Here is a 24,336-nt window from a genome sequence, read left to right as displayed (position 1 = left end):
GCCACTTCACTCACGAGATCTCAGCCTCCCAGCGATGGGATCTCCATCCGCCTGTCCAGCATCTATGGCTACAGCGGTGCCTCATGGGACCTGTTACATGCTGCCGGGTCACATGAGGCGCCTCTGTAGTCAGAGAGGAAGCAGGACTTCACATGTGGCTGGTGATCCCATCGCTCATCTGCTGAGAGCGGGTGAGTGATGTGGCTCCTCCAGTGCAGCACATACCCGGCATCCTGGGGACCAGATGTTGCGGGCCAGCAGGGAGGAGATGCTGTCTTGGAGGGGGGGGGGGCGTCCTCACAATGTATTGCTTCACAGGCGACAAGAAATCTATAACCAGCCTGCCGGGACGTGAGCAATATCTCAAAGCCATTTACATGGAAAAGAACAAAAGGAATGTAAAGCTTAACAACAATAACAAATATAACTTGGGGATAGTTTTATATATATATTTTATTATTATTATTCTTTGAAAGCCGCTAACTACTGCATGAATTACCCATAGAAACCAAACAGATGCAAAGACTCGAAATCTGTTATTTCACAGTGCATCTGGTTAGCAGCTGTAGTGCAACACTGACTGTTCTTATTTCAGATATTTTCAAAGAGTAGACTCAGGCTCATGAAAGAATTTAACACATACATGTCAAACTCTGGCCTGTGGGCCGAATCTGGCCTGCAGAGCCATAAGATTTATCCCATAAGTGATTTTCCCACTTTGCATTATGTTGGGCCAACTCCAGACCACCAGGGAAGCTTAACTGGATGGAGCTCAAGTCCTAGATCTCCAGGGAAGCCATATGGGGAAAGGAAAAAGCACTAGATACCAGGGAACTGTATAGGGGAGGGAAGGGGGCCATTAGACCACAGGGAACTTTAAAAGGGAGAGAGTTGGACACGAGACATTAAAGTTTGCCCGCCACTTTCGTCCCACTTTGTATTTCGGTTTGACACACCTGATAACATATTATAGCATCTGTCTTGAAAGCTGGTAGTTGATTGTTTAGATGTTGATGGCTTCCATAAGGAACTGAAGGTACAGCACAGTATGGTGTATACATAATTTTTACAGAAACAAAATGTTATCTATCTATACTCAAATGGCATTAAGAATTCCCCATTGAGTCCAGTGGGTATACTTTGTAGGATGTCTATATATTTTTGTGTGTGCTACTGTCTCACCTCCTCCCACTGATGGATATATCGGATGAGTCGTGAGAGTCGAAGCAGCCGCAGAAGGCTGAGGATTTTCGTGAACCTCACAATTCGCAAAGCCCTGGCCGTCTTGTAGACTTCAGAGTCCACACGCGTCTCCAGGTCCACAATGAGAAAGATGTAGTCTACAGGGATAGAGGATACAAAGTCCACCAGAAACCAGCTCTTCAAATACTTCATCTTGATTGTGTGTGGGTCCAGAATGATCTCTGTATTGTCCTCCACTACAATGCCTGTGCGGAAGTTCAGGACCAGGTCCGCCAGGAAGAATGTGTCTGAAAGAACATTGAAGACAATCCAGGGTGGTGTGTTCTCATCTTTGAAGAAGGTGATCCCCACCGGCAGGATAATGAGATTCCCCACCATGAGGAGGAGCATGATGAGGTCCCAATAGAACCTGAATGAAGGGGAGGAGGAAGAGATAGATGGGGAGAGAAAAAGACAGGTAGGGAGGGAGAGGAAACATATAGGAAGAGGAAGTGACAGGTGAGGATGAAAAAGAGACAGATAAGGAAGAAACATGTGGTGAGGAAGAAGAGCTTGATAGGAGGACAAAAAGACAGGTAGAGATGGAAAAGAAACAAAAGTGGGAAAAACAGGTGGTGAGGAAGAAGAGACAAACAGGTAGAAGATAGGGAATGAGAGTATAGAGAAAGATAACGACGAAAGATAAGACGGTAGGAAAACAAGGAAAGAAATCGACCATTGGTGGGAGAGAGACAGTAGTGGAAGAAGAAGAAATAGAGAAAATAGACAGGGAAATTGAAAAGAGATGGGTGGAGAAAGAAGAAACAGAAAGGAGAAAGAGGTAGGCAGGATGAGCAAGAAGAAAGTGAAAGGGGAAAGAGGTAGGCGGGGCGAGGAAGAAGAAATAAAAAGGAGAAAGAGGTAAGCGTGGCGAGGAAGAAGAAATAAAAAGGAGAAAGAGGTAGGCGGGATAAGGAAGAAGAAACAGAAAGTGGAAAGAGGTAGGTGGGGCGAGGAAGAAGAAACAGAAAAGAAAAAGAGGTAGGCAGGAAGAAGAAGAAACAGAAAAGGGGAAAGAGGTAGGCGGGGAGAGGAAGAAGAAACAGAAAGGGAAGAGGTAGAAGAGGTGAGGGAAAGGAGGTAGGTTGGGCGAAGAAGAAGAAACAGAAAGGGGAAAGAGGTAGGTTGGGCGAAGAAGAAGAAACAGAAAGGGGAAAGAGGTAGGCGGGGTAAGGAAGAAGAAACAGAAAGGGGAAAGAGGTAGGCGGGGTAAGGAAGAAGAAACAGAAAGGGGAAAGAGGTAGGGAGAGCGAGGGAGAAGAAACAAAAAGGGGAAAGAGGTAGGCGGGGCGAGGAAGAAGAAAGCGAAAAGGGGAAAGAGGTAGACAGGTTAAGGAAGAAGAAACAGAAAGGGGAAAGAGGTAGGCGGTGCGAGGAAAAAGAAACAGAAAAGGGAAAGAGGTACGCGGTGCGAGGAAAAAGAAACAGAAAGGGAAAAGAGGTAGGTTGGGCGAAGAACAAAAAGAAACAGAAATGGGAAAGAGATAGGCAGGGAGAGGAAGAAGAAACAGGGGAAAGAGGTAGGCGTGGTGAGGAAGAAGAAACAGGGGAAAGAGGTAGGCGGGTGAGGAAGAAGAAAAAGGAAGACAGGGAGAGGAAGAAGTAACAGAAAGGGGAAAGAGGTAGGTGAGGTGAGGAAGAAGAAACAGAAAGGGGAAAGAGGTAGGTGGGGTGAGGAAGAAGAAACAGGAAGGGGAAAGAGACAGATGAAGCAAGGAAGTGTCAGGAAAGAGAAAAAACAGACTCAAGGAAGTAGAGACATAGGAATAGAATAGCAGCATGGCCAAAGTTATTGATGGAAGTAACACAGATACAGTATAGTCCACAAGAAAGAAAGCCAAAATCCTCCCACAGTGAGTAAGATTTTGCAGCCATGGACATAATAAAGAGAGCACATGTGAGGATCAGGATGACAATCATAGCAACAGTGAGTAATGCGATAACCGTAACAAGATAGCAAGGAGTAGAATAACAATTATAAGACAACAAGAACCAGAATGGCAGTAATGGCACATGGAATATAAGGAGGACATTCAAAGCATAGTGTGATCAGGATGATGGTAACAGGACAACAGGGATTGCATTAACAGAGATAAACCCAGACAAAATATAAACAGTAAAAGCACCCCAGGGTACAGACAACAGATAAGAAAAGTAGAGAGGAAGAAAGAGAAGAAGAAAAGGACACATTAATACAAGAACAGCCTCTAGAGTTATGTGACGTAAAACCAACATGGAGAAAAAAGGTCATGAAAAGACTGTGATATATTCCACCAATAGGTCATGGATTCAGACATGTTGGATATTTGCCAATGATAATCTAATCACCCAGGTGAATGTAGGTCCAGGGACAACTTTCAGTGCTGTGCATGTACTGTGTGTGGTTAATAAAGGCCATACAGACTAGATAGACCAACAGGAGGTGCGCAAAAGTGTAAGGTACTGCAATGTTCAGTGAAGAAAAAAATTATAAATCATAAAAGAGTGTAAAAAAGACTGATCCTATCTCAAGAAGGAGGCTCAAAATACATAATAAAAAAAGGTTCAAACTTTTATTCGGCACTTAGGACAACGTGTTTCAGGGCAGAAGCCGCTTCCTCAGGGCAATTAGCGTGCCTGTTGGATAGAAGAAATGAATCTCGGGTGCCCGAGATAGGCTCAGTCCAGATATATAAATTATTATTTTTCTGCAGTAGCTTCCGCTTTTGGGCACTACCTGTTTGTCTGTTCGGTTTATCTCAGTTACACTACTTCGGAAGGGGACTCACCCCTCAAACTGGCTGTGGCGTGGACCTCTGTTTTGGCAGCTGAGACCAGTATATTCTTCCCAAAGGCCGAGTGAGGACGTTACTTCCCCACAAGCCCATAGGAGTGGTTGCCTCTTGGAGCAACCCACACTTGTGAGTATATATCTTCTACATACATTCTTCTGTCCATTACCTGGCTATATTACGTCAAAGCAGGCTCCCGGTGTACGTGTGTGCGTTTTATCTCTACTAGCACCGGCCATACAGACTAGTCATATAACTATCCTGTAGGAGAACAATCTTGCAGGTCCATCAGGCCTGCCACTTCTGTATTCTATCCCATAATCCTCTGTTACTGGACACATGAAGCTGGTACTATGAGATTCTATAATTATCCTGCAGGAGGATAAAGCTGCTAATCTATCATGCCTGCTACCTTTACTTTCTGCCCATAATTATCAATTACTGGAGATGTGGGGCTGATGCTATGTGGACCTATCATTATCCTACAACAGGATAAACCTCCTGATCTATTATGGCTGCTGCTACCTCTTCTTTCTACCCATAATCCTCTGCTACTGGAAACATGAAGCTGGTGCCATGTGGACCTATCATTATCCTACAACAACATAAACCTCCTGATCTATCACGGGCGGCTGCCACCTCTTCTTTCTATCTCAAAATCCTCTGCTACTGGAAACATGATGCAGGTGCTAAGTAGTCCAAATCATTATCCTGCAGAAGGATAAAGCTGCAGATCCATCATGGCTGCCACAAAAGCCATGGCCTTGGGAGCTGAAAAAGCAGAAGGAAGGGCTGCAGGACTTGGGGAGAAATAACAATCCACATGTCAAAGTAAAACTTTCCTGGTCCAAAGCCGCCCTGCTTTGCTGTACACACACCCTGAATTCCAGAGCTCTGTGCATCTTCCTTACTTCCTGGTGTACTCCATTACTGGAAACATGCAGGCGGCGCTATGCAGTCCTCACATCATCCTACAGGAGAATACAGCTGCTGATCTATCATGGCTCCTATCTCATATTCCTCTGCAGCGACGTGCTACAACTTAATCAAGCATGCAACAGGAACCAGAAATGTGCGTTGACAATTGTTGATCCCATTATCTGGCTGCTGATCACAGTTGACAAGCAATTAACTAATCTATTTACCGGTACATTTTTAGATGCACCAACACACATTTCCAGTTCCTGTCAAATAAGAATTTATATATATTCGATCACTTTTTCAAGCATTGCTGATCGTCTGGTATGAAGAGTAAAACCTGAGTACGTAAGTTCTCATACCACATGAAAGTGGGCAATTTGGCCAATCGTTGGTCAATCAAAACCCTGGTATACACTTTCAATCATGATTGTTCAATCACCAACCAATTACACCACCTCCATGTAGTAGGAGGGTGAACAGATATTGAATATTACAAGTAGGGATGGCCCTGCCAAGGAGAACTCATGGAGAAGCATGTGATCAGTTTGGTCAGCTGATAGATTTGTAAGGTTCTGATTTGCTGTGATGACTTCCTGGTTTAACACATGATCATGACCAGCAAATCAGAACCATACAAATCTATCAGCTGATTAAACTGATCACATGCTTCTCCATGAGTTCTCCTAGACAGGGCCATCCCTAATTACAAGCAGGTTGTGTAGGTAAAGCCCCATACTACATGGAGGTGGTAAACACGGCCAGTGATTGGCCAATCATAATTGAAAGAGTGTAACACGTTTAAACTCCCCCATACTCCTGGGGGTTTGATTCCTTCCTGATTTTAGGGTCTAAAAGTGGTACAAATTTTTCATGTGCTTTTAGACCCTAAAAGGAAGAAACAAATCATACCACGAGCGAGCCTGGAGCAACCCCTGCACTTATGCACCTCCCTGGGATCCAGCGCTGCAGTTCTCCCTCCATCCTCTGGGTGGCACTGTAACCCTATAGTGAGATTGCCAGTGGTCGTCATGATGATAGTCGGCGATCTCACCAGAGGGATGCAGAGCCGCTGTGGACAGAAAGAGTAATGGCCGCCAGCATTTGGATCGCTCGAGAGGTGAGTGAAATCGCCCACTGTGCACAATGCTCTGCATGGACCTCCCGACAGTTGAGTGTAGCTTGGGGTTACTGCTCTGAGCTGCAGTTTTCCATCCCAAGTCTAGCTCGTGGTTACCACTAAGGAGGTTAAAGGACAACTGAAGCGAGGGGGATATGGCGGCTGCCATATTTATTTCCTTTTAAGCAATTTATTTCCTTTTAAGTTGCCTGGCTATCCTGCTGATCCTCTGCCTCTTATGCTTTTAGCCCTAGCCCCTGAACAAGCATGCAGCAGATCAGTTGTTTCTAACATCATTATCAGATCTGACAAGATTAGCCGCATGCTTGTTTCTGGTGTTATTTAGACACTACTTCAGCCAAACAGACCAGCAGGACTGCCAGGCAACTGGTATTGTTTAAAAGGAAATAAATATGGCCGCCTCAATATCCCTCTCACTTCAGGTGTCCATTAAAGGATACCCCCGTGCAAAAACTATTTAAAAACAGGGGAAGCAGGCATGTGTAGTGGGTTCTCCTCATGCCCACTGCTCCCTCCCTCCCCCCCCCCCCCCCCCCCGCCCGTTCTCTGTTCCTTTCCGTTATTGCATACTGATCCCCCAACCTTATCTCCTGTTTGAAGTGGTTGCAGCTGACTGCACAGGCACTGCCCAGCAACGTGCATCCTTGCTCCAGAGCCGGGACAAGGTCCTCCAGCACCCAAGGCTGAGACAGCAAAGTGCGCCCCTCCATCCCTCCCACCCCAGCTGTCACACACAGATTGCTATTAGACTAAGAGGCGCCACAGGGCCCACAACCTCCCCAACACCTTAATATCTAGTTATTTGGCTTGCAGTCACTGCCATGTATCCCTTTTATTATTTCTTTCTGCTTCAAACACAATTAGGAATGACAGTTGAATGAATTCTGCGCCCCCTCCTACACTGCGCCCTGAGGCTGGAGCCTCTCCAGCCTATGCCTCGGCCCGGCCCTGCCTTGCTCGCAAGCATTTTACATAGGCACAATTTGTAGTTGTGAGGTAGTGTTCCTACGCAGAGTGACCTGGCCGCGGGAGCAAGCATGTGCATCACCAGACAGCGCCTGCGCAGTCAGCCACAACCACTTGGACCAGGAACTAAGTTCGGGGCATCGGTACGTGGGGGAGCAGTGGGCATGAGGAGAGCTCACTACACATGCCTGCTCCTCCAGTTTTTGCGGTAAGGTATCCTTTAACATGGCAGGACAAACCTGTTGACCCATCACAGCTGCCTTCTCTCCCATAAACTCCTTCTGTCAGAAACATGAAGCGGTTTCTGTCCTGCTGCCATAAATGTAATTTGCGGTCAAACTTTCCTAAATGTTACCGTTGCAACAATTTATGGCTGAAAAAGACGAGCGCACGCCATGAAGACGAGATTATAAAGCAGAAATGACGAGTCTCTGAAGATCAGCAGTCTGGACGTCACACGGTCGGGTAATGGACTCGTACGCGAGTGATAATGGCACACTCCTGACACTGAGGCCATCTCTTGCTTGTGATGTCAGGGGTGCCTCCAGGTCAGATGGGACGACTGGCAGAGGCTCCCGCTGCAGCTAAATCCTGGCTCTTAATGAAGATATTGTTTGGAGATTAGTCGCTTGCCCTCCAGCAGCAGGATGACTTTCAATCTCCGCACGCAGCTTATAGATGATGCTGCTGATTAGAGCGTGCAGGGGACGCTGGCGAGGGCAGGCGGCAGCCATGGATATAGGAGGCAGGTACATTTCTGGGTGTTATATAGAGACAAGTATTGGCAAAACCTGTACCTGTCAGTTATCCTTCACTCCCAGGATCCTCTATTCTCACTTTGGTCAGTGTGTGCTATAATATATAATGACCCCTTGCTCATTGTTCTCACTCTGAAACATGCTATACAATCAGGCCCAGATTTACATCACAGGAGCCTATAGGCACAAATGTCCTGGCATCCAAAACTTGCATCAGAGTTGGGACAAGGTCATCCAGCACCCAAGGCAGAGACACCAAAGTGTGCCCCTCCATCCCTGCCACCCCAGCCATCATACACTGATTGCTATTAGACTAAGAGGGCCACAGGGCCCACAACCTCCCCAACACCTTAATATCTAGTTATCTGGCTTGCAGTCACTGCCATGTATCCCCTTTTCTTATTTCTTTCTGCTTCAAACACAATTAGGAATGACAGCTGAATGAATTGTGCGCCCCCTCCTACACTGCGCCCTGAGGCTGGAGCCTCTCCAGCCTATGCCTCGGCCCGGCCCTGCTTAGCATTAGGAAGCGAAGGAACCCTCTGTATTAAGTAGCTAGAGTTGCCCCTGACTGAAGGGAGATCTCATCAGTGGAATGCTGAGAGCTGGGGGATTAACCTCTCATTTACACTCTCATGAAGACTCTGCACAGGGAAGCAGGAAGGGAAGTAAGCCGCCTTTCCATCATCAAGCGCCTATAGACACATGCCTACAGGTAAATCCGGCCTTGCTATACAATAAACCCTAAGCATCTTTTTTACTTTCATTTTATACTACACAGTGATGTCAGTCTGTCCTTCACCATACTATAAGTCTCACTCAGTCTACAGTATATTAACAAGCTGACACATCATGCATTCCAGTAGCTCTGGAGTTGTGTTTGGCTTTCAGGGACAACAAAGGGATGATTTGCATATTCAGCATTGATGCATTGTGGAAGACATCATATGCTCAATTCTGCCTGAATATTTCCAAATACCTTCTGTTTTAAGAAGGCACACTTCTGTTTTGCATAGCATTTTAGTAAGGGGGCTCTTTGGTCCTTTATAGCCCCCTTACAGCCTGGGAGTTCTGGTGCACCTCGAGCTTGCTAGGAAATCTGTAACTCAGTCTATACTACACAGTAATCCCTGCCCCGCTTTTTACAATCTAAAGGCTGGTTTAGACGGGCGACGGGCATATCAACCAGCAGCCCGGCATCTCGCTCAAATGCTTTTCTGCTAGAATCACTGAGCCAGTCGCACCATTATATAGAGAGCCCTGAGCTGCAGAGAGTGTGCGATAACATACATGACAGCTGAAGAATAAACATGGCTGCTCACATAATCACTGAGTAAGTCACACCATTATGTACAGAGCCCTCAGCTACTGGCAGTGTGTGATAACATAAAGGACAGGGCAGAGCTGGAGAATAGATATGGCTGCTTACATGATCACTGAGCCAGTCACATCATTATGTACAGAGCCCTCAGCTCCAGGCAGTGTGTGATAATATACAGGACAGTGCAGAGCTGGAGAAGAAACATGACTGCTCACATAATCACTGAGCCAGTCACATCATTATGTACAGAGCCCTCAGCTCCAGGCAGTGTGTGATAATATACAGGACAGTGCAGAGCTGGAGAAGAAACATGACTGCTCACATAGTCACTGAGCCAGTCACATCATTATGTACAGAGCCCTCAGCTCCAGGCAGTGGGCCTGATTCACAAAGCGGTGATAACTCAGTTATCACGCCTTAAATACTTTAGGCGTGATAACCTTTGCACTAGCAAAGTTATCACCGCTTTGTGCTGTAACTCGCGCAAAGTCTTGTGCACGCAAACGCGCAGGCGCGCCCGCAAAGTCCCATAGGGCTTAATGCGCGCGCCTGCGCGATTGCGCACGCAAGACTTTGCGCGCGGGAGCTTCGCACGAGTTACTTCAGATCACGCCTAAACTAAGTTTAGACGTGATAAAGGGCTTTTCACAGGCGTGCAAAGTGTTTGCACCACTTTGTGAATCAGGCCCCAAGTGTGATAACATACAGGACAGTACAGAGCTGGAGACTAAACATGGCTGCTCACATACTCACTGAGCCAGTCACATCATTATGTACAGACCCCTCAGCTGACAACATGACAGCTGCAGAATAAAAATACCTGAAAATATTCACTGAGCCAGCCATGCCATTCTGTACAGACCACTCAGCTGGAGGCAGTGTGTGATAATATATACACCACAGCTGCAGAATCAACATGGCTGCTCACATACTGAGCCAGTAACACCATTACGTACAGAGCCCTTGGCTCCAGGCAGTATGCGATAACATACAGGACAGTGCTGAGATGGAGAATAAACACGGCTGCTCACATAATCACCGAGCCAGTCACACCATTATGTACAGGGCTCTAAGCTGCAGACGGTGTGCAATAATATACAGGACAGTGCAGAGCTGGAGAATAAAACATGGCTGCTCGCATAATCACTGAGTCAGTCACACCATTCTATAGAGAGTCCTCAGCTGCAGGTAGTGTGTGATAACAATACAGGACAGCACTGAGCTGGAGAATAAATATGGCTGCTTACATAATCACGGAGCCAGTCACACCATTATGTAGAGAGCCCTTAGCTACAGTCTGTGTGTGATAACATATAGTACATGACAGCTGAAGAATAAACATGGCTGCTCACATACTCACTGAGCCAGTCACACCATTGTGTATAGAGCCCTCAGCTCCAGGCAGTGTGTGATAACATGCAGGACAGTGCAGAGCTGGAGACTAAACATGGCTGCTCACATACTCACTGAGCCAGAGTCCTAAGGTGCAGGCAGTGTGTGACAACATACAGGACAATGCATAGCTGGAAAATAGACATGGCTGCTCACATACTCACTGAGCCAGTCACACCATTATGTAGAGAGCCCTCAGCTGCAGGCAGTGTGTGATAACATACATGACAGCTGAAGAATAAACATGGCTGCTCACATAATCACTGAGCCAGTCACACGCTTATGTACAGTGCCCTGAGCTGCAGCTTAGTACTAATCTGTATATGATCTGACACTGCGTCAGTTCATATACAGATTAGTACTGAGCTGCAGAATAAACATGGCTGCCTGCACCAATCGCTGAGAACCTCGGAGTTAGTGATGAGAGGCAGGAGGCACATCATTAAACAGGAGGCAGATCAGATATGTGACAGAAGAGATGGCTGAGCGAGACGTGCAGAGCAGCAGGAAACAGACGGCGCTCGTTAGTCAGCAGAAAACACAGCAGACATGAGCAGAACACGTGTCGCCATTCAGGTTTCAGGCCTCGTCTTGTTTTTTTAATTCCCACAGCGATGACCCCGGGGGCCACATTTTTTCCTGGTCTTTTCTGATAGCAGACTTGCCAGAGGCATTTTGTGCACAGAAATGGAATATATGGAGGATCCACAGGTATAAAGCTGTAAAAATGATACTTTCAGTCTAGTTTGGTCTGGAAAATCAATGCATTATATGTACTGTACAATAATACAAGCATGAGGTCCTTTTCACTACAGTGACCAGACGACCCCAGTTTACCTGGAACATGTTCCAAAATTCGGAATGCCCGTACCAGCCACAAATATGTCCCATGTGGATCGCCGGATGTCCCAGCCATCGGATTTTGTAGCCCCACAATTGGCTCCCGCACACCGTACCTGCCTCCTGAAAACATTGGCTCACCCTCAGACTCAGATCAGGGATTTAGCTGGGGAGGGGGGGGGGGTAATGGACAACTATGACTACCCATTTACGTCCGCCTTATGCTGGATACACACCATGCGTTTTCGCGTTCGATGCGGCCGTCGATTCGCGTCGATTCGATTATTTCCGAACATTTCCGAACAAATTTCGATTATTTTTAGGTCGAATGCCATGTAAAGTATGGCAAATCGACCTAACGATCCATCGAAGCTTGAATCTAACATGTCGGAAATAATCGAATCGACGCGAATCGACGGCCGCATCGAACGCGAAAACGCATGGTGTGTATCCAGCATTAGCCTGCCAGGACATAGATTTCAAATTCTACAATCCGCTGTTCCTGTTGTTGGCGCCGATACTGTGACACTACAGCCTGCTCGCTTGGTTGTCACCATAAAAGAAGAGCTCATATCTCGGTCAGCAGGCAATTTCATTGACTCCTGACCTCGTAATTACTGTGAGTCAATTGCAGTGATCATGGTTTATAAAGGGAAAGGAAGGCTCTGGTCCTTAACGGAAACCTGAAATGAGAGGTATATGGAGGCTGCCGTATTTATTTCCTTTAAAGCAATACCAGTTACCAGGCAGTCCTGCTGATCCTCTACCTCCAATGCTGGGAATACACGGCTCAATTCTGAGCCATCAATAGATAATGTCCAACATGTCCGATCTCCCGCCTGATCGTTTTGCCGCTCTATTCTTCCTTGAACACAATGGAAAAAATAAGAAAAACGAGCGGAAGAGAATCGCCCGCGGAATCGATCGGCAAAAATCGAGCCGTGTACGCCCAGCATAAAGCCTCATCTACACAGTACAATTTTAAGTCAGATCGGATCTATTAGACAGCTCTATTAGATAATTTCCAACCGGTCCAATCGGATTGCAGATTTTACAATAGATTTTGGGTACTTGTCAAAGCAAAATCTATCGCAAAATTGATCTGAAACAATTTGGATGTCTACACATAATGCAATTTTTATTAGATCTATCTAATAGATCCGTCTCTCTGATGGAAAATTGTACAGTGTAGATGAGGCTTAATACTTTTAGCCATAGACCCTGAACAAGCATGCAGCAGATCAGGTGTTTCTGACATTATTGTCAGATCTGACAAGTTTAGCTGCATGCTTGTTTCTGGTGCGATTCACTCATTCCTGCAGCCAAATAGATCAGCAGGGCTGCCAGGCAACAGGTACTGTTTAAAAGTAAATAAATATGGCAGCCTCCCTATGCTACTTGCTTTAGGAGTCCTTTAAGGCGCCAGAGCGGTCCCAAAGTGGTTAATCTAGAGTCTATAAATAGCATAAAACTTGCAATGGGGCCCAAAGTTACTCACAGTGCACACAAAAAAATGTATATTTTTTATTGCATCTATTATAGTGAAACCTATAGTACAAGCTCATCATGAAAAACCCTCATAAATGAGCTCTTTATACTGTCACCCATATATTACAGCAGAATGAATGGGCCTACGTTTATGAGAACAGGATGGTAAGGTATACATAGCCGATACATGTCAGCGTATCCAAGGATTGTGTTATGGCGGTAACAGGATACAAATGACAAACAGCACCTTATTGACAAGCAAACAGAAAGAGGATACACTGCAACTATGTGACTCACTCATCGGGAAGTACCATTGTTCAAAGGCTAAAAGAAAAAATCCTTCTAGACCAGGGGTGTCAAACTCAAATACAAAGTAGGCCGAAATTATATACTGGGACCAAGTAGCGGTCCAACCTCAATGTCTACTGGCCCCCTCCCCTATACAGTGGACCCCTTCCCTCCCTTATACAGTTCCCAGGTGTCTAGTGGTCCCCCATCAAACCCCTATACAGTTCCCTGGTGTCTACTGGCCCCCTCCCCTATACAGTTCCCAGGTGTCTAGTGGTCCCCCATCAAACCCCTATACAGTTCCCTGGTGTCTACTGGCCCCCTCCCCTATACAGTTCCCAGGTGTCTAGTGGACCCCTCCCTCCCCTATACAGTTGCCTGGTGTCTAGTGGACCCCCTCCTCCCCTATTCAGTTCCCTGGTGTCTAGTAGACCCCCTCCCTCCCCAATATAGTTCCCTGGTGTCTAGTGGACCCCCTCCCTCCCCAATACAATTCCCTACTAGTGGTCCCCCCATCGCATCCCTTATACAGTTCCCTGGTGTCTACAGGCCCCCACCCTCCCCTATACAGTTCCCTAGTGTTTATTGCTTTCACTCTACCTCCCCCATGTCTTCCCTGGTGTTCTAGGGCTTCACCTCTAATATATCTTCCCTGGTGGTCTAGAGTGGGCCAAACATAATGCAAAGTGGGGAGACCACTTGGGGGCCAAATTTAATGGCTCTGAGGGCCGGAGTTTGACATATACAGTATGTTCTAGACTATATTATGCATTATGCTGCTATATTAGGTAATAAGCAGAGTGGACCAATGTAATAGGTGGAGATATGCAAATAATACTGACCTCATCATCCAAGGACTTTAAGGCCCTTTTGCACTTGCCTTACAAGTGTGTGTTGCATTACCCGGTTTTGCCGCAGTGTAACCCAGTGACAATGCACGACAATGGGGCCTAGCACACTTACTGCGTCACATTGCGGCAGAGGTTCGCGATCGGCCACCGCCCCACCCCCATGTCAATAACACGTTACCGTTGTACTCCTGCGGTTATGCAAGGCTAGGGATGTGTCTACACATCGTTTTCCCATTCCTTGCCTGAGGGATCGCTTCCCAATCCCCGACAGTTATCGTGTGTACGTAGCTTAAAGGTGCCTTCAAATGAAACAATCTTGATTGTACAATCCTACCAAATCTATGTAATAGAAGAGTAAACAGAGTGAATAGACTTTAAAGAGAAACTCCAACCTAGAATTTAACTTTATCCCAATCAGTAGCTGATATCCCCTTTTACATGAGAAATATAATGATTTTCACAAACAGACCATCAGGAGGCGCTGTATGACTGATTTTGTGCTGAAAACCCTCCTACAAGAAGCTCTGAGTACCGCGGTACTCTGGGCGAACTGCCACAATGTAACAATGTTCACAGACAGGAATTAGCTGTTTACAGCTGTCTCTAACAGCCAAAACAGCTAGGAGCAGCTGCATAACCTGCCCACAGTAAAAATGTCACCATGTAATAAATGTCCGAATGTAAATCGGGGAGAGGAAAGATTTTACAATGAGCAAACACTGACTAAATCATTTATACATAATTATGGTAAAAAATGAAGCACTTTTTTTTACTACATTATTTTCACTGGAGTTCCTCTTTAAATGGTTTCTTAAAGGGGAACTTTAACTCAGGATTGAACTTCATCCCAATCAGTAGCTGATACCCCCTTTCCCATAAGAAACCTGTCCCTTTTCTGGAATAGATCATCAGGGGAGTCTGTATGGCTGATATTGTGCAGAAAGCCCTCCCATGGTGTGATGTTATGACTATGGGCCTGACAGTTTGCCGTCTGTGAACATTGTTGCATTTTGGGAAGTAACGGCTTTTTCCACTGCCAAGCAAGCAGCATCTCCCTCTTTGCATAGAACTCTCAGTAACAAACATTCCGTACAGATCACCTGGCAGAACTAAAGAACAAAACAAGGGATAAATGTCAGAAGGTAAAACGGAGAGGAAAGATTTTACAGTGGCCAAACGCTGACTAAATCTATAAATGCATGTTCTCTTATTTTCACTACCGTTCCTCTTTAAGGTGGTCCCTTATATTACATAGAAGTGGTAATGCCTGGTACACACCATGCAATTTCCCGTCAGATAGACGGGTTGAATCGATTATTTCCGACAAGTCCAATTTGATTTTTGATAGATTCTTCGGAAAATCGATCGGAATCGGGACTGTCGGAAATAATCAATTCTACCCATGTGACAGTAATTTGCATGGTGTGTACCAGGCATAAGATTGAGGGCCCGTTTCCACTACAGTGAATCTGCATGCGTTTTCTGCATGCAGATTCGCATAAGCAATACAAGTGGATGGCCTGACAGCCGTTTCGCAGGTCTCCCCGCTTCCTCAGAGGTACTTTTTGATGCAAACCTTACTGTACCTATTGGAGTACATTTTTCACTGAAGCAGTAGACTGGTGCCAGACCTACTTTCTTTCTCGTATATTGGATGGATTTTCTCCTGGGTGGTGAGCACAGTCTAATCGGTTTTAACATCCAATTGCTGAACATCCAGTGAGCAATGAGTGCCAGTCATCCCTCTGTCTTCTTATCTGCAGCACAAGTGGATGGGCCTGTTTCCACTTGTCCGGAATTCTGTGCGGTTTGTCGTGCAGAAAAAATCTGCATGGCAGACCCATCAGAATTCGCATGCCTCACACACGCACGTGATTCATCGGTAATGTAATAGAAAAACCGCAAGCGTTTTGGTCGTTGTTTTCAGTGCGTTTTCGCATAAAAACCCAGGTCAATGCTTACTGGCATTGACATAGTTAAAATCGCATAGTGCAAATCGCGAGCGAATCCACGTTAAAATCTGCATACAAACACAAACGAATCCGCGACCGCATGCGAATTCGTTCACGTTTTTCGCGACTGAATCGCGACACAGTAGTGGAAACGAGCCCTGAATCATTAGTGGGCACTTTTGGTTTAAAGAACAAGTGACACCCATGCTAACATAGAAATAAAAAACACATATATAAATAGATAAATACTACTTCTACTTACATAACAGATGTATTGTGCTATCCACGTAATGATTCCTGTGAACTTTATAAAGGAAAAGCAGAAAATCCTATTCTAGGCAGTGGCCATCTTGCTAAGCTAACACTGACATCATATCCTCCCTCACTCTCGTTCCCCCCCCCCCCCCTTCCTTCTCTTGCTCATTGTGTATTCATTAGCTGCCCTCCTCCCAGAGTCTTCAGACAATCCCACTGAGGTGTATACTAACAACTGCACTGTCTTTTTTTTATTTACACATCCAATCACTGAGTCACCTCAGCCTTGCTTGTAAACACAAGTGATCAGAGGGTGTTTCTGAAAAGCAGCTACCCAGGGAAATAAATGGAAGAGGCGGAATATATTATAGATAAAAATAACTCCCAGCATTCAACTATTTGGCACTGACTATTAAAGAGCCAGTGCTCCTTAAGTATGTGATAGCTCCAAATCATAACAGCAGAATTTTTTTTGCAAGTTTTGAATGCAGGATTAGCATCTTTATCACTTAATACACTCAGACCAGTTGCTGTGAAATTTGATTTGTATGGTGACAATACTGCTTTAAGAGATATGCCATCCCTGGTTCTATTCCTGGGACAGTGTTATGAAGCCGTGTGGCTCTCGTCCTCCTGCCATTGCAGCTCATTTATCTCGGAATGCTGCTGTGGGTTTGAGAGTTGATTGTTTCCTGGAAGAGCTGCTTGGACGCGTGATGCGTGCATTCCCTCTAGAAAAGGTTCAGGACCCCAATTTGCTCCCAATTAAGTTTGATGCATGAGATGTCTGCTCGCTGTGCTGATTGCTCTGGGGTAGGGAAGGGACCAGTTCGGCGGAGGAAAGTGTGTCATGGGTGAACTGAATACCGCCGGCTTTTGTAACATACGATCCATTTTTTTAAATTTAGATCAAATTACAACCTGTGCTTAGTCACAAATGAGGGGGAATTAGACAGACTAAACTCTCTAAATACATAAAGGGTGCATTTCTCTAAGTCAGGGGTCTCAAACTCGCGGCCCGCGGGCCATTTGCGGCCCTCGATACAATATTTTGTGGCCCTCGCCGGCAAAAGCTTCCTTATAGTTCGCTTCAGTGCTCCCAAGTAATCCGCCGCATCTCCGCCGCTAAACGAGGGCTGCAGAGCCCCCAAATCGCCTGGGGGGCAATCCGCCGGCATTTCCTGGAAAGGGCAGAGCTTTCAGCTTCAGTTCTGCCCCTCCTGACGTCAATTGCCGCACGGATCGCCGCCTCTCCCTGCCCCTCTCTGTGAAGGAAGAGTGAGGGGCGGGCAGAGGCGGCGATGCGCCGCGATTGTGAAATTCCTTATGCGGCCCAGCCTCATCCTGACTTTGCCTCCTGCGGCCCCCCAGGTAAATTGAGTTTGAGACCCTGCTCTAGGTTTTCCTTCTGCCCTGTGCAAGAGTTTAGGTCCAGTTTAAAGAGACATGCACCTAAGGAGAGGAAAATCTCTGGATCCTAATGAGGCTGCACACATTTTTCGGCAAGGCGCTGAGTCCCAGTAATAAACGTTATGTGCAGAGCGGGCATGAATAGCTCTGTTGTGATGCAGTTCACAGGTTGGAATATAGGCAGCTATTTTTAGCCAAGAAGGATGGATTATTGCAATAAGGGGCACCATGACGAAAACTGTACAATGTAACCACTTAGTGCAAATAGGACGTTTTATAAATATTCACTGTGCAGCAATGCTTCGGGACCCGTATGCATGTGTGCTGCTGGGGGGCGTGGTTAATATACATATGTATACATACATACATACAGTGGGTTGCAAAAGTATTCGGCCCCCTTGAAGTTTTCCACATTTTGTCTTATTACTGCCACAAACATGAATCAATTTTATTGGAATTCCACATGAATGACCAACACAAAGTGGTGTACACATGAGAAGTGGAACGAAAATCATACATGATTCCAAACATTTTTTTACAAATGAATAACTGCAAAGTGGTGTGTGCATAATTATTTGGCCCCCTTTGATCTTTGTGCAGTCAGTTGCCTATAGACATTGCCTGATGAGTGCTAATGACTAAATAGAGTGCACCTATGTGTAATCTAATGTCAGTACAAACACAGCTGCTCTGTGAGGGCCTCAGAGGTTGTCTAAGAGAATATTGGGAGCAACAACACCGTGAAGTCCAAAGAACACACAAGACAGGTCCAAGACAGGTCAGGGATCAAGTTATTGAGAAATTTAAAGCAGGCTTAGGCTACAAAAAGATTTCCAAAGCCTTGAACATTCCAAGGAGCACTGTTCAAGCGATCATTCAGAAATGAAAGAGTATGACACAACTGTAAACCTACCAAGACAAGGCCATCCACCTAAACTCACAGGCCGAACAAGGAGATCGCTGATCAGAAATGCAGTCAAGAGGCCCATGGTCACTCTGGACGAGCTGCAGAGATCTACAGCTCAGGTGGGGGAATCTGTCCATAGGACAACTATTAGTCATGCACTGTACAAAGTTGGCCTTTATGGAAGAGTGGCAAGAAGAAAGACATTGTTAACAGAAAGCATAAGAAGTCCCGTTTGCAGTTTGCCACAAGCCATGTGGGGGACACAACAAACATGTGGAAGAAGGTGCTGTGGTCAGATGAGACCAAACTGGAACTTTTTCGCCAAAATGCAAAACGCTATGTGTGGCAGAAAACTAACACTGCACATCACTCTGAACACACCATCCCCACTGTCAAATATGGTGGTGGCAGCATCATGTTCGGGGGGTGCATCTCTTCAGCAGGGACAGGGAAGCTGGTCAGAGTTGATGGGAAGATGGATGGAGCCAAATACAGGGCAAACTTGGAAGAAAACCTCTTGGAGTCCGCAAAAGACTTGAGACTGGGAAGGAGGGTCACCTTCCAGCAGGACAATGACCCTAAACATAAAGCCAGGGCAACAATGGAATGGTTTAAAACAAAACATATCTATGTGTTAGAATGGCCCAGTCAAAGTCCAGATCTAAATCCAATCGAGAATCTGTGGCAAGATCTGAAAACTGCAGTTCACAAACGCTGTCCATCTAATCTGACTGAGTTGGAGCTGTTTTGCAAAGAAGAATGGGCAAGGATTTCAGTCTCTAGATGTGCAAAGCTGGTAGAGACATACCCTAAATGACTGGCAGCTGTAATTGCAGCAAAAGGTGGTTCTACAAATTATTGATTCAGGGGGCCGAATAATTACGCACACCCCACTTTGCAGTTATTTATTTGTAAAACATTTTTGGAATGATGTATGATTTTCGATCCACTTCTCACATGTACACCACTTTGTATTGGTCTTTCATGTGGAATTCCAATAAAATTGATGCATGTTTGTGGCAGTAATGTGACAAAATGTGGAAAACCTCAAGGGTGCCGAATACTTTTTCAACCCATTTGTTCCAGGGTATAATGTGCTGTACATGACTTTATTTCTATGTAACTTTCCACAACTTTTACAGTAAGTATATATAATCTGATGGTTCTTACCTGCGACCGACAGGTTTTGAACCAGTTCTTCTCTGTTGACTGTAGTGATTACATATCCTCTATTCTTAAACTTACGTGCCTTTGGACTTGGTGCACAGGAAAATGTTTTACAATTAAAGGACAACTGTAACAAGAGGGATATCGGGGATGCCATATTTATTTGCTTTTAAGCAATACCAGTTGCCTGACAGCCCTGCTAGTCTGTTTGGCTGCAGTAGTGTCTGAATCACACCAGAAACAAGCATGCAGCTAATCTGGTCAGATCTGACAATAGCGTCAGAAACACCTGATCTGCTGCATGCTTGTTCAGGGTCTATGGCTAATAGTATTAGAGGCAGAGGATCAGCAGGACAGCCAGGCAACTGGTATTGCTTAAAAGGAAATAAGTATGGCTGCCCCCATATCCCTTTCTCTTCAGTTGACCTTTAGATGAAAACCTGTGACTTCAATAAAATTCATATACTTACCTCGGGGGGGGGGGGGGGGTGCATGGGGGGTGTTGGGACGCCTCTGGATCCTTCCTAATGAGACTTTCCTCTCCACCCCTCGTCCCAGCGCTGGCAGCCCCCCAAAAAGAAAAAAACAACGAGCTACAATTCTCCACGCATACGCAGTACCGGCTTTCCCCTCGGGCTCCGGGGGAAAGAGCGAACCGGATCAGGTCCACTCTAGGGCTCGGCTATTGTGGTGAAGCTGATACTGCGCCTGCGCAAGGCTCCTCACAAGCGGAACTTTAGAGGTCCCAGTGCTGGATCCCCTCTGCTGAAGAGGATGGGGGAAGCCTCTTGAGGGACCAGAGACGTTTCCCTCCCAAGGTAAGTACCCCCTAGGGACCCTTTTCCCCCTTCAGGTACTCTTTAAGGATCACAACCAAGTAGTCACCCAGCCCATCCCCCACACTCGCATATTCTTGCAGTAAGCCTGAGAAACTGCCGTTCCTGCCTTTGAAAATAAGGAATATTCTGAGAATCCCCCATGAGGAGATAGACTAGTGCAAAACCTGTTGCTAACAGGTCAGAACTAACACTCTCTGTAAGTGACAGCTACCTTGAAAGAAAGTCATTTAGGCTTTGTTCACATGTAAAATCGAAATCGCTGACGCCAGTGATTTATTCGTTTTCGATTTTGTGAGTGATTTTTTTTTCCATGTCCCGTCACTTACCTGCGTGCTTCGTTTTTTTTGTAAAGCGATTATCAAATCGCTTTTGCAGAGCGACTTGTTTTTTCACTTTGACCCGGAAAAGAATAAATACAATGTATTTATTCTTAAAAGCGCTGGGGAAACAGCTATACCAATCGCTTTTTCAAGCGTTTTGCGATTTCCCTATACCTTCCATTATAGGGAAATCATCCCCAAAAAGTGTACAGTCAGCACTTTTGGTGAGCGGATCGGACGCAAACTGCTCAGAACACTCTCATAGGGAATCATTGCACAAGTGCTTTTAGGGTGATTTTGAAAATCGCTGGCGCTTAAAAAAACGCAAAAACGCCCTTAGTGTGAACAAGCCCTTTACAGTGCATTTTACTCTGGAACAAATGTACATCTTAGGTATACGTGTACACAAATTTTACAGTTTTATGTCATAGTGCCCCTTTAAGCACAGGCTCCTTGTAGCACCTTGTGTAACCCAATCACTCTCTCAACACATCACTGTAGTAGGAATAACGTGCTGCTGAGATGGTTCTCTGGCCAGCAGGCAGTCAAACATGAATCCGTCACACATAGATTTGCCTTCCGTGGTCGAGCGTTGTTGCGCTGATTTGCAAGCTTGCGTCCCCTTCCTGTATGACTATATGTTGTATTCTATGCTGCTTCTGATGGTTTGTATGCCGTTAAACCAGACTGAGACAGACTGGATTGACTGCGGTCTGCCTCAGGGCTCTTTCACACGGGAGGCTGAACTGTGCTCATGTCAGGTAGTTCAGCCTCCTCTTGGCCACTAGCGCCTCTCAGCTGCAATATCATGCAGCCGAATGGCAGCGTTTGTAACAACATGCCTGTTGTTACAACAGTGATACTAGAGGAACCTAAAGATGCATAAAATATTTAAAATAACACTTAAAGAAAGGTAAGCGTTGCTCTTACTTCTTAGAAGACTGCTTTGAATGGATATAAGCACAAAAAGACAGACAACGCGTTTCGCTGTACCAGATTGCTTCCTCGGGTCAATAGAATGTGCCAAGCAGGAGAGAAGTAGACAGGCAGTGAAATCATCACCTTCAGCCTCTTGTATGAAAGAATCCTTAATCACTTTCATTCCTCCTCATACCACATACAGTATACTGCTTAGGACGAGGCCGGAACAGATTGAATATCAGGTTCCTTAGAAGTGCTCTCATACTAAATAAACGATGCAGCAACCAGATTGCCCGGCGACAGCATAAGGGGAATGTTTTCAAAGGGGGCATAGACTACAATAAGAAGTGCACATGTGTTCCAACTACTTTAAATAGAAACCGATGTGTTCTTTTGGGGGGGTGAGCAGATGGGACACAGAGGCATGTTCTCTGCCTCATGACATGCCTCTGTGTCCCCCAACCGCCGCTCTCTGCCCCCCCTACTGCCACGCTAAAGCTCCCCCGAGATTAGTGACAATATTTGTCGCTATCTCGGAGGTAAACACAGGGAGAGGGATTCCCTGTTCAAAACGCCCACCAGGGCTTTCCTGAGGGTTCCCAGAGCTGCCATTGGGCAGCTGTCTCTCCCTTGCCACGCCCCTGCCGATCCCCCGCCTCCCAGCATGCTGTGAATGAGAGAATGAATATATCTCATTCCAACGTCGTGACCCAGAAGTCACGAAAGTGAAAGTGGGCCATGAAGGCTACCTGATCCGCTTAGCCCCCCAGGTCATGTAGCCTATTATTTTGCTCTTTAACCTCTTCAGTCTATCTGGACAGACAGATATATCCGTCCAGATAGACTGTGCTGCTCCCACAGCCTAAGTCCCAAGCAGAAAAAACGACGGTCTCTTATCAGAGACCGCGGTATTTCTGCAAAATAAAGTTTCCCTTCCGCTTTGTAGTTCTTGGAAGCGTGATCGTATGCTTCAAGGACTTTGACTGTGGCCATCTTGTGGCCAAATAGTAAACTACACCCACATACATTTTTTATTAAAGAAAATCTGTAACGAAAAAACATCCCCTAGGGGGTACTCACCTCGGGTGGGGGAAGCCTCCGGATCCTATTGAGGCTTCCCCCGTCCTCCTCGGTCCCACGGTGGTGGCGAAAATCCTCCTGGAGCGGCGGCGATGTAAATATTTACCTTTTGGCTCCAGCGCAAGCGCAGTATCCGCTCCTTCACACGGAGATAGGCGGAAATAGCCGATCTCCGTCTGCGCCTGCAGACTCCATCAGAAGAGCCTCAACAGCGCCCCCGCTGGAGCCTGGAAAGGTAAATATTGAACAGGCTGTCAGATCTGTCGGGCCGGCTTTGAAGGGCTGCAGCGAGACCCCCATGGGACAGAGGAGGACGAGGGAAGCCTCATTAGGATCCGGAGGCTTCCCCCACCCAGAGGTGAGTACCCCCCAGGGGACGTTTTTCTTGTTACAGTGTCTCTTTAAAGCATTACATTATTTTACATTTAAAATTATCGGTTTCCCTCCCACACCAAAAATTACCCAAATACAAAAACATAAAATAAGAAAAAATTACAATAAAAAAAAACAAAAAACAAATAGTTACCTAAGGGTCTGAACTTTTTAAAAATACATGTCAAGAAAGTATCGAATTATATTTTTTTAAATTATAAGCTTGTAAATAGTGATGGATACAAATTGAAAAAATGCTCCTTTATTTTTAAATAAAATATCGGCGCCATAAATTGTGAAAGGGACATCATTTAAACAGTGTAATAACCCGGGACAAATAAGCAAATAAAATAAATGAGTTTTAATTACGGTAGCATGTATTAATTTTCAACTATAATGGCCAAAAACTGAGAAATAATGAATGTTTTCCATTTTTTTTCTTAATCTTGCTGTTAAAATGGATTTAGAAAAAAATAATTCTTAGCAAAATGTACCACCCAAAGAAAGCCTAATTAGTGGTGGAAAAAAAAAGATATAGATCAATTAATTGTGATAAGTAGCGATAAACTTATTGGCGAATGAATGGGAGGTGAACGTTGCTCGGATGCATATGATTTTCGACACTGTAGGCTGAAGTGGTTAAAGCAAGTCTGAAGCAAATTTAAAAATAAAAAAAACAGATATTCACCTAAGGAGAGGGAAGGCCCAGAGTCCTATAGAGTCTTCCCATTCTCCTCACGGTATCTTCGTTCCCCGCAGGCTCCTCCGATTTGAATCTTTCACGCCGCGAGAGAATTGTGCAGTCTTCAGAAGCACTCTGGCTCCCGAAGACCGGCAACTCTGTACGCGCAAGTGCATTAGAGAGAGGGCGCTCGCGCATGCGCAGTATGGAGCATCCCGTCTTTGGAAGCTCAAGTGCTTCTGACTGCAGAAGCCTACACAACGCTGAAGAGAGCAGTCCATGATTTTATAGAAGTGACATCACTGTTCTCCAGATGTAAGTTATATTTTATAGAAGTGGCATCACTGTTTTCCAGATGTAAGTTATATTTTATAGAAGTAACATCACTGTTCTCCAGATGTAAGTTATATTTTATAGAAGTGGCATCACGGTTCTCCAGATGTAAGTTATATTTT

General features: G+C 45.6%; 1 protein-coding gene across 1 annotated transcript in view; it reads right to left on the bottom strand.

The window, feature by feature from the left end:
* The window catches only part of LOC137543636 (potassium/sodium hyperpolarization-activated cyclic nucleotide-gated channel 3-like), a 72,891-nt gene that overhangs the window by 34,000 nt on the left and 14,555 nt on the right, over window positions 1–24,336 (bottom strand). Inside the window, exon 2 of the mRNA XM_068264759.1 lies at window positions 1,183–1,612. Coding sequence (XP_068120860.1) covers window positions 1,183–1,612 — 430 coding nt within the window. The remainder of the gene's footprint in view (window positions 1–1,182; window positions 1,613–24,336) is intronic.

This window comes from Hyperolius riggenbachi, unplaced genomic scaffold, assembly GCF_040937935.1.
Source record: "Hyperolius riggenbachi isolate aHypRig1 unplaced genomic scaffold, aHypRig1.pri scaffold_134, whole genome shotgun sequence".
Lineage (NCBI taxonomy): Eukaryota > Metazoa > Chordata > Amphibia > Anura > Hyperoliidae > Hyperolius > Hyperolius riggenbachi.
This window is presented reverse-complemented; position numbering and strand designations above follow the sequence as displayed.